This window comes from Oncorhynchus gorbuscha, linkage group LG07 (assembly GCF_021184085.1).
Source record: "Oncorhynchus gorbuscha isolate QuinsamMale2020 ecotype Even-year linkage group LG07, OgorEven_v1.0, whole genome shotgun sequence".
NCBI lineage: Eukaryota > Metazoa > Chordata > Actinopteri > Salmoniformes > Salmonidae > Oncorhynchus > Oncorhynchus gorbuscha.
The window spans coordinates 33,365,247-33,376,120 of NC_060179.1; the positions used below are offsets into that span (position 1 = coordinate 33,365,247).

At 40.8% G+C, this 10,874-nt stretch overlaps 1 protein-coding gene across 5 annotated transcripts in view; it reads left to right on the forward strand.

Annotated features, from left to right (window-relative positions):
• The window catches only part of dnajb6b (DnaJ heat shock protein family (Hsp40) member B6b), a 44,844-nt gene extending 38,049 nt beyond the window's left edge, over positions 1 to 6,795 (forward strand). For all 5 annotated transcript variants that reach the window (XM_046356245.1, XM_046356243.1, XM_046356244.1 and 2 more), the window contains exons 9-10: positions 2,009 to 2,143; positions 4,713 to 6,795. In XM_046356245.1, the coding sequence (XP_046212201.1) occupies positions 2,009 to 2,143; positions 4,713 to 4,816 (239 nt within the window). In that variant the 3' untranslated portion in view covers positions 4,817 to 6,795. The remainder of the gene's footprint in view (positions 1 to 2,008; positions 2,144 to 4,712) is intronic.
• Positions 6,796 to 10,874: the final 4,079 nt, after the last annotated feature.

Consider the following 10,874-nt stretch of genomic DNA (forward strand, 5'->3'; position numbering starts at 1 on the left):
GTGTTGCCTCACAATCCCCGCTGTTCCATAAGGTGTTTTTTTGTTGCCTTATCGTGGACATACTTCTCACCATCTTAGCTATTGTTGTATCAATATGTTTTGACCATGACGGTTTACAATCCAGGGTAACTCCAAGCAGTTTTGTCACCTCAACTTGCTCAATTTAGGGTTTAGTGAATGATTTGTCCCAAATACAATGCTTTTAGTTTTAGAAAAATGTACGACTAACTTATTCCTTGCCACCCACTCTGAAACTAACTGCAGCTCTTTGTTAAGTGTTGCAGTCATTTCAGTCGCTGTAGTAGCTGACGTGTAGTATTGAGTCATCCGCATACATAGACACTCTGGCTTTCCTCAAAGCCAGTGGCAATTAATGATGTGATTTGGAGCTTGATAACTATGAAAATGGAGTTTCAACAACTTACGTAGAATAAATAATTAGTGGCTGAGGAAAGGGTCACACATCCAGAAATGAGAGAGATTTGTTTGTTACCTTGGTGGCTTGTGCCAGTCAGGACAAAATGCCACACCACACACACACACACACACACACACACACACACACACACACACACACACAGGACCTAAACTGCCGAGAGAGAAAATACAGTAAGAGACTTGAGGCATACAACGCTTTACTTTGAAGTCGTTAATAGATCTCGTCCGACTCAGAAAATGTGCAAAATACTAAATACGCGTGTGTAATTGTATTTTACAAAAGGTCATCCTTGTGTATACCTTGTAAAGCCCAGAATACAACGCAGTGTCCTCCAAGGCTATTTTTTTCAATGCAGTTTACATGCAGTGCATTACTTAGGTTTACTCTTATTCCAAGCAGATTGGCCAGTGTGTCCCTAAACACATCCCCTGGTTTGATATGTCACTCTAATGGCATGTGATGTGGTAAAGGCTTGACTGTTGGAAATGATGGAAGGATGATGGAGGGGGGTTGAAAGTTGGTGGAGACCTTTCTCGAAATGAAAACCGGTTCGGCACGAGGGAGCATCTGGCTCCATTCTTGCCCTCTATCCCCCCCTTTAATTACAAAACACAATGGTGGTGAAATCTGCCTGTGTAATCTGAGCGTAATAAGTCTCCCCTTATATGCTGCGACCTAATTCAATATAAATGTAAATTACCGAGAGAAAATAACAATCTCTATTTACATGGCTGATCACAATAAAAGTGCGGCCACATGAAATATGACTGAACTTTATGGTTGCAATATGAAAGCAACTGGTTGCTGCAGCCAGAGGGGATGTTTGAAGATCTTTTGCGTTTCATCCTCTTGGTTTTCCTGGTATGGCTACAGGTTTGAATCGCACTTGTCGTCTTTTACAAGCAACATTATAATCGGAGAAGCTTCTCGTTCTCACCTGGATTGTGTTCCTCGGGACAAGGATGTCACGTTGTACTTGAACAGGGACTGTTCGGAATCCAGGCGTTTTAACGAGCACCACAGCTGATGCCTCTGAATGATCACTTTATTAACATGTGGCCAATGCAGCTTAACACCCAGGCTTCATATTGCAACATAAAGGAAATTCTCCCTCCCCACAAGTTGTGATCCAAGGCCTTGTATAAAAAAATGGTTTTGACAGCTCAAGATTCATCCACTTCACCACGGGTGGGCAGGCCCAGGGTAACCTCTTATCGACGCTATGTGGGTCCTTGTGGCACTCCCTTTGACCATGGGGGAGTTGGTCGATAAAGGTAGATTTACATCTACCAGAGGCGGGGCGACTTAGTGCCGTCTCAGTCTGATCGCGACTGATGCCTTTTTATATCAGATTCTCCCGGAGAATCATATCGCCCTTCGTGCTATCACTTAGCATTAGCATGCGCTGCTGGTAACCATCAATTGCACCGGTATAAACTGTGTACACACTCTGCGGTGTTGGTTCTGGGACTGTCCTTCCCCCTATCTCCGCAAAGTAAATCTAGTTTAGATTTACAGATGTGTGTTCTGCTCGCAGGTCCTTGCTAACTACTCTGACCACCCCTGCAGGTCTGGAAGATGACAACCGGCAGCAGAACAACCTCCTTGGTCTCCCCTCCCACCAACGCTTCCTGAGGAATAGCCCACAGAACCCCCCAGAGGAAGAGGAAGAGCGCGGCCAACAGAGCCTGGGACTCGCCAGAGGTGTGTCCCCCCAACTTAGTGTTCTGTCCTGAGGTGAAAAGCTCTTAAGGCGTGGAGGTTGTACAGAGAGACAGGAACAGGCCTGCTGTGTCAACAAGATCTCATCGTGTCCCTTTTGAAATGCAACGTATTATGGATAAACCTCTTACTTTACACATTAAATCCACATGGCTACCGGGTTAATTCCGTGCTGTTGAGGGGTTAAAACAGAAACAACTCTACTGTTAACCATTCGGACTGAAGGCCTAAATTGTTAAGGTTAGGGCAAAGCTTAAAACAACATAATAAAAAAACAATGTGCTGTTTCCATCAACTATCACCAAGTATTATCTTTGCTTGCTAGAGTATTGTGAATTGTGGTGGCGCAGTGGTCTAAGCTGCATGCTCTACCTCCAAGCATTGTGAGTTTGCACCCAGTTCTGGGGGAGCGAAGAGATAGACAGACATATGTCCAATGTTCTGGGGACATTTTTTAAACATCCGAAATCGAGGTGACCAGGCTTGTTCTAGAGTAAACTGTAAAGCACTTTGACGACTGCCTACGTGAAAAGGGGCTTATAAAATACATTTTCTAAACGGGAGGTGTGTAAGGACTTCTGTCGAGACTGAAAGGGACACATAATTCCATTGAATTCCAAATTCAATTTGTTGCGTTCCTAAACCTTTACGTTGTAAATGAGGTTGTTGATTGTACACCGCACTTAATGTGGTGTTTTGTTTCAGATGGATCAATCAATGGCCTCCAGGCTAAGCTTTGTTCAAAGACTGGAGCTAACACCTTAATAACGACAGCTAATTGGTTGTTGTAACGGGTGGCTAAACAAAAGGTCCAGTGACAGAGGCAGACATGTTTGACTGGTAGAGGTCAACATTGAGGGGAATGAAAGGACTGAAGTGTTCATTAAAGGGCTCTGTTGATCGGCAGTGTAATGACTCTGGGTCAAACACAAAAGCCATGCAACTATCTTACACGCACTCAGAAATAGTTCACTCGGGCCGATATACCGTTGGAAAAAAAAACGGTCGGTTCCGGTCTACTTCACGGGGCGAGTCTCCCATAGACACCAATGCAAAAGCAGCTGGGTCTGGATCGTTGTCTATAAACTCAGAACAGCAAGCTGTCAAGCTACTCCTAATTCCTCTTTTTGGATTGGAATCCTTTCTTTGAATATTTGATGAGGGGTGTAAATTATTTGATGAGGGGTGTTATCAACTGCTTGAAATCTATTTTTTTTACACCTTTATTTAACTAGGCGAGTCAATTAAGAACACATTCTTATTTTCAATGACGGCCTAGGAACAGTGGGTTAACTGCCTGTTATGGGGCAGAACGATAGATTTGTACATTGTCAGCTCGGGATTTGAATTTGCAACCTTCCGGTTACTAGTCCAACGCTCTAACGCTCTAACGCTCTATGGTGAACGTATTTCACATTCATCGTCCTGAATATGCATATAGACTGTCTTGGATTTAAACAGGGATAACTGATATATAAAGTGTTTTTTTTTTTCTCTCAAAGTTTCCAGGATGTCACGTGGATCACAGTTATATCAGGAAAAAAATCCTCACTTGCTTAATAATTAATGATCTGCTTAAGGGGTACCGTTCTTTTGGTGGAGAAAACCCTCTCGCTGACAGTTTGACTAAAATGTTAACATGCTTTGCAAGAAGGAGTTCCCTAATACTTCCAGTTTACATGGACACATTTGAAATGGGGCTACCTGGTGGCATTCTGACCGTGTCATTTTTGGGAAGCATATTTTACTCTAAGTTCGGAGAGACTGTATAGCATTTGTGTGTGAGAACTATTTCTAAAATGCCTACATTGATGTTCTGAACTCACGCTAAAAAACGGAAGGCTCACTCGGCTGGTGCTAGCACATGCAGAGATTAAATACACCGATGGAATGCCGATTAAGGTGTTTACATGTCCAAATAATTCCAAAATGGCCCAGAAAACCAGACGTCTGTTTACTTCGATTATGACCTTTTAAGATGACATAATCAGTTTAATACCGAATTTATTAGTGTACACTCTAACACACAGGGGTCCTCCTGGTTATAATGAGGCCTCAATTTGCTAACTTGTAATTACTTCGCTACTATGGCCTATTTATTGCCTTACCTCATGCCGTTTGCACACACTGAATATAAACTTTTTCTTTTCTATTGTGTTATTGACTGTACGCTTGTAACTCCGTTGTTGTTTGTGTCGCACTGCTTTGCTTTATCTTGGCCAGATATATATATATATATATATATATATATATCTAACCCCAGTCCATCCCCAACATAATAAAAAAAAAATATATATATATATATATTTTTTTTATTATGTTGGGGATGGACTGGGGTTAGATATATATATATATATTAAATGTTTGGGATGGACTGGGGTTAGTTTTTTTTTTTTCAGGAGTTTACACTTTTTTTTACCAGGACATTGTGTAAAGTTTATGCCTGATAAGTTATAATGAAGTATTGAGGAATATAGAAGTCTAGATCTGGTGCACATTCTGCCAACGTTAGTAGCATGTAATTGTCTGTTTGATGGCCATTTCTCCATAGGACACATGGACACCAAGAGGAAGAAATATCCTTGGAGGCAGGAGGCGGAGCTCAAAAAGAAGAGAACACCTCGATTGGCTCCTCGAATCGGTGCCTGGTTCTAAAGCACCACCATGGCTCCGCCCTTCCCCGTACGTGTCATCCGGAGGGAAAGAACATCAGTAGATTAACACAACTCAGCCGTAGGGTTGCCAAATTCAGGTTACTCTTCCAAAGATTCCAGATTTTGTAGAAATCCCAGTTGGACGATTCCCGGAATCAAGAGGGAATAAGCAGGATATCCGGATCCTCCAACCACAGGTTTTCTGGAAAACCTGGGAATTTTGGGAAAGTTACAGGAATTTTTCAAACAATGCCAGCCACCACTGTGCCAGGTCTCCCCTTGTCTATCAACTTCTCAGTGCAAACAGCAAATCTCATTTAGCCATCTTCTATGCAAGACATTAGACTTTGTCAAGGTCTGTTTTCTATCCTCATGGCTCTGCTGTGTTCTCTACTCAGTTCAACTTTCATTACCAGTAGAACTGTCAGTAGAGGCCATGGTTTATTTATTTTTGAAGATGTCAGTAGAGAGGAGCAATTCTTTTTTTTTTCTTCTGGATTTTGCATTCATCACAAATGGTAGTACCGGAGGACCTTAGCATAAGCATGTGCAGATTCGGTCATAATTTGTCTCCTCTGAATGGAATTATACATTTTTCCTCAAATGTACTTTCTGAAATATTTCTAGTTTGTTTCTTAAAGGGGCAATCAGCAGTAGCTACATCCATTTCTGCTCTTATAAATGAATGATGTGTCCGCATTGATTCTTGAAGAATATAACTTATAAATAAATGCCTCATGAGCTTAGTTTAACTGTTGTACCCCATCAGAAGTGAAAGTATATGGGCTCTATTCAATCTGCATCGAGGAAGTTGAGCGTCACAGCGTGATTTGACATTTTAAAGGCAATGTTCCCGCTTTCGCAGAGACTGCATTCCCGGTAAACGCTGCACATGTCGGCTCAATCGGAAATTACCTTTACATTTCTATCGCGGAATCTGTAACGCTTCAGCTTTACAGATTGAATAGAGCCCTAAGCTTGTTTAACTCCAATGTTTGTAAACAAAGTAAATGTAAACAAACACTACATAGCCTCAAAACATGGTTAAAAATAGTGTTGATATCATGGCTGTTCAATCCTTGCGTTCATAGATCAGTCTATGAATTTGAGTGGTTACATTTCTCCAGCCCCATCCATCAGCTTTTTACCAAAACAGGTGCGAGTAGTGGCTTTGTTATTGTTTCTACTGCTAATTGCCACTTTTTAAAGGGATGTGATGTAGCAGAGTAAACGTAATGGATGTGAATGGTCTGGAAGAGCCTGTAACAGGAATCTAAGTGATGATGCCAGAGACTCTGAAGGAAATAAAGGTATAGGGGAGTCTTCTAAACCTTAAAGGGATAGTTCATCCAAGTGATTTGGGTGAACTATCCCTTTAAATACCCATTTGAGGTTAGAGACAACTGTCCAGAGACCAGAGAACTTGGCTTATCTTAAAGGCAAAAGAGCAAAAAAATTAAAGAAGAATTGCTGATCAAAAACACACTTATTGTAAAAATGGGCTTTAAAAAATATTTTTGATTGACGTATAAATCATACAACAATATACTGTAGGTTTTGTCTGCACTGAGTGAAATATTGTCACTGTCTGCACCAAAGAGAACAGTAACACCAAAGTAGCCCTTTCTCCCCCTTCTCACTTTTTCCCCCTTCTCACTTTCTCTCCCCCCTCTCACGTTCTCCCCCCTTCAAAAAGGTTTGTCACTGGGGTTTTCACACTCCACTGCTTCGGTTGGGATGGAAACCTGGTATGGAAGTTCCTGTGTTGAACATGTTTATAACTCTTTACAGAACAGTTTAAAAAAAAAATATTCTTTGATTTAGTTTATTGTCAATTTGCTTTTATTCATGCCAGGGGAGATGGAATGCATGCGAGTTTCCTTCTCTATAAACACCCACCAATAAAGCTTCATGTCAACCAGATATGTGATGGTTATGTAGTCACATTATCCTTCAATAAAGACCGAACGTATTAGGTTCCCAAGGTAGTGAAATAATGGATGTAATCTATTGAATACCTTTACTCTCATTATGAGCCTTTTGATGGCATCTGAAATGTTCCTTTCAATATGATGCATGGCCTTGTATTCATTGTGACACATGCATGCTTGTAGCTGTGTAATTATGAAGTGTAGGCATTAAATAGTGACACGGTCCAAGTGAAATGCATTTCAGGCGTCACTTGCTTTTCCTGAACATTGTCAATTTTAAACATATTGAATGCATTTCTTCCCAGTCATTGGCCCCCAAAAAATGCATTCAACGTCAGTTCTATGTTCAGCAACTTTCAGAACTCAATGAACATGCACCTCTGGACTTCAAATATGACTTATTTTTTGTTGAAAGTTTATTCTTCCAGATTATTTCAAAGTCTGTACTCTAGGTTGCTTGAAAAAAAAAGTGGTATCGGAAATGGGCAGCATAAACAAAGCAGAATAGACCAGTGTCCCAAATGGCACTCCCTGTATAGTGCACTTCTTTTGACTAGGGCTCTATGGGGAATATGGTGTAGGGGATAGTGTGCCGTTTGGGATGTTACTCTCCTCTTTTAAAACTGCACTCCTTCCTTAATTGAAAAGACCTCTTCAGAACAGCCCTGGATTAGGCTGTCATTGGCAGGGCTGTGAAAGCAGCGACATTCTCTGTGTGAATGTCGACAGTGTGTTGTATTATTCATGGGCGAAAAAACATGCACACGACCTACAGAGTAATTTGGCCCTTGTTCCTAGGAACCAGTCTCTAAGGGTTTAATTAAAGTCTTTGGAGGCAGTGGCCCATCTCCCTCTATTAAATGAAAGGCAAACACTCCATGCATCCCAAATTGCACCCTATTCCCTACACAGTGCACTACTTTTGACGGGCTCTGGTCAAAAGTAGTGCACTACCCTTTCGTTTAAACACAGCCTTCCTCCCTGAGTTATGTGGGTCTGTCCTCCTGACTTAGGAAGACGGTGAGAAGTGTAGTGCCCATTCAAAAAAGACAAACATGATTATTTTTTCTGGAAGAGAAAAATGAACATGGCTTTGAATTTGGAAGTCAACAACGGGTACTGTAAATGTATGGCGATAGTTTTTTTTCTTTATTTTCATGCTAAAACCAAACATTTTGTTATTGTTTAGAGTGATAGACGTAAATTCGGTGTCGTTACATCCATGTATATGGTGTCCATATTAGGACAGCCTCTGAAGCTGGTCATGTCAGCCAATCACATGGTTGCCGATTCGGGGTTGGAGAACGAGTTAATGACTGATGGTCATCAAACTCCTGAATCAAACTTTCATGTTGTGCTGCTGTGGTGTTTGTTTCAACAGTTTCCAATAAACCCCCCCCCCACACACACACATATAACTTAGTTTGTTGAATAAGACCTTTGGTGTTATATAGTTGACTCAGCAGCACACTGCTCTGTGGCTCAATAGCAGCGGGAGACATGATTTATGAAGGGATTTAATGGAGCAATTAGGCCATACAAGTCTCCAATGGGAGGACATCTACTAATGAGTCAACCTAAAGAGGTAATGAACAGCTACCTGCCTCTGCACTCTTTTAAAAGGGCAATCTGGAATTCAAACAACCACAAAGCTGACTCCCTGACGCTTTTTTTGTTGAGAAATGCAGCTACTTAAATTCAAAGATAGAGCTATGGATGCAAGGACTGACCATCCATGTTTAAGACCCATTGGACTAAGCTCATGAGGCATTTCAAAGTTATATTCTTCAAGAATAAACATGTCTAATCTATTTTAAAGTCCACAAATGGATGTACCAATCCCAGATTTCACCTTTAATGGCTGTTGATGTCTTGGTTGCGTGGGGAGTGTGGATATAGGGTTGGTTTGGAGACTGTACTCAGCAGATTCAGTCAACTCAGAGACTACGGTAGGGGCCTCATTTATAAAATGTTGTTAGATTTTATACTACAATCATTTCTTAAATAGGAAACATTTTGGCGATTTTTAAAATCTACATCCATGTACAAAGTGGTGTCAGTCAGATATAACCATATTTCGTTTGTAAATCACAAAATGTCACGCAGAATTCACTTTGCATATTTTCATGTCAAATCCGAGATTCATAAATCTTTGGCTGTGGATTTCGTTATATATGCACAAATCTGTGCAACACAATCTCACCCTCAATTCATGCAAACATGTACAAAAAGTATTTGTGCATTTTTTTGTGTGGCAATTCATGTGAAAATGCCCATTTTTGTGTGACTTCGTTCATAGGATAATACATTTCGGGTGGGGAAAACTTCAGGAACAACCTTTTGAAAGTTAGCAGAACAATGCACACCTACTCATTCAAGAGTTTATTTTTACTGTTTTCTACATTGTAGAAAACTATGAAATAACACAGAATCATGTAACCAATAAAGTGTAAAATAAATCAAAATATATTTAATATTTTAAATTCTAAAAAGTAGCCACCATTTGCCTTGACAGCTTTGTACGCTCTTGGCATTCTCTCAACCAGTTTCACCTGGAATGCTTTTTCCAACCGTATTGAAGGAGTTCCCACATATGCTGAGCACTTGTTGGCTGCTTTTCCTTCATTCTGCAGTCCAACTCATCCCAAACCATCTCAATTGGGTTGAGGTCAGGTAATTGTGGAGGCCAGCACTCCATCAATCTCCTTCTTGGTCAAATAGCCCTTACACAGCCTGGAGGTGTGTTGGGTCATTCTCCTGTTGAAAAACAAATGATAGTCCCGCTAAGCGCAAACCAGATGGGATGGTGTATCGCTGCAGAATGCTGTGTTAGCCATGCTGGTTAAGTGTATCTTGAATCCAAAATGAATCACTATCAGTGTCATCAGCAAAGCACCCCCACACCATCACACCTCCTACATGCGTCACGGTGGAAACCACACATGCGGAGATCCTCCGTTCAGCTACTCTGCGTCTCACAAAGACACGGCAGTTGGAAACAAAAATCTCAGATTTGAACTCATCAGACCAAAGGACAGATTTCCACCGGTCTAATCTCCATTGCTCATGTTTCTTGGCCCAAGCACGTCTCTTCTTCTTATTGGTGTCCTTTAGTAGTGGTTTCTTTGCAGCAATTCAACTATGACCATGTCTTAAAGTAATGATGGATTGTCTTTTCTCTTTGCTTATTTGAGCTGTTCTTGCCATAATATTGACTTACCCCTATTTGGTAAAAGACTATCTTTTGTATACCACCTCGACCTTGTCACAACACAACTGATTGGCTCAAACGCATTAAGAAGGAAAGAAATCCCACAAATGAACTTTTTACAAGGCACACCTGTAATTGAAGTGCATTCCAGGTGACTACCTCATGAAGATAACTCCCAAGTGGTGCAGCGGTCTAAGGCACTGCATCTCAGTGTAAGAGGTGTCACTACAGTTCCTGGTTTGATTCCAGGCTGTATCACATCCGGCCATGATTGGGAGTCCAAAAGGGCGGCACCCAGCTTTGGCTGGGGTAGGCCGTCATTGTAAATTGACTTGCCTAGTTAAATAAAGAGAATGGTTGAGAGAATGCCAAGAGTGTGCAAAGCTGTCATCAAGGCAAAGGGTGGCTACTTTGAAGAATCTCAAATATAAAAAATATTTTGGTTTGTTTAACACTTTTTTGCTGACTACATGATTCCATATGTGTTATTTCATAGTTTTGATGTCCTCACTATTATTCTACAATGTAGAAAATGTGTCCAAATGTTTGACTGGTACTGTGCACATACACTAATTTTGTTTGTAGTCATGTTATAGGAAACTCTTGACCTTCGTATTAATTATTTTTAATAAAATATTTGTATCTAGTTGTCAAGTATTCCTTATATTGAACTGGTTAAATGTTTGTAGTTTACATGTTTCAGTAATGATTAACATGGATAAATAGTCAAATCTGTAACGAGTGCGCTGAGAGTTGGGAAGCAAGTACAGGGAGTGAGGGTTTAAATAAATAAACAAAACAATAAACACAAAACACAACGCATGACATGAAACAGAGTCAATAACACCCGATGAAAGAACCAAGGGGATTGACAGATAGGGAAGATAATCAAGGAAGTGATGGAGTCCAGGTGAGTG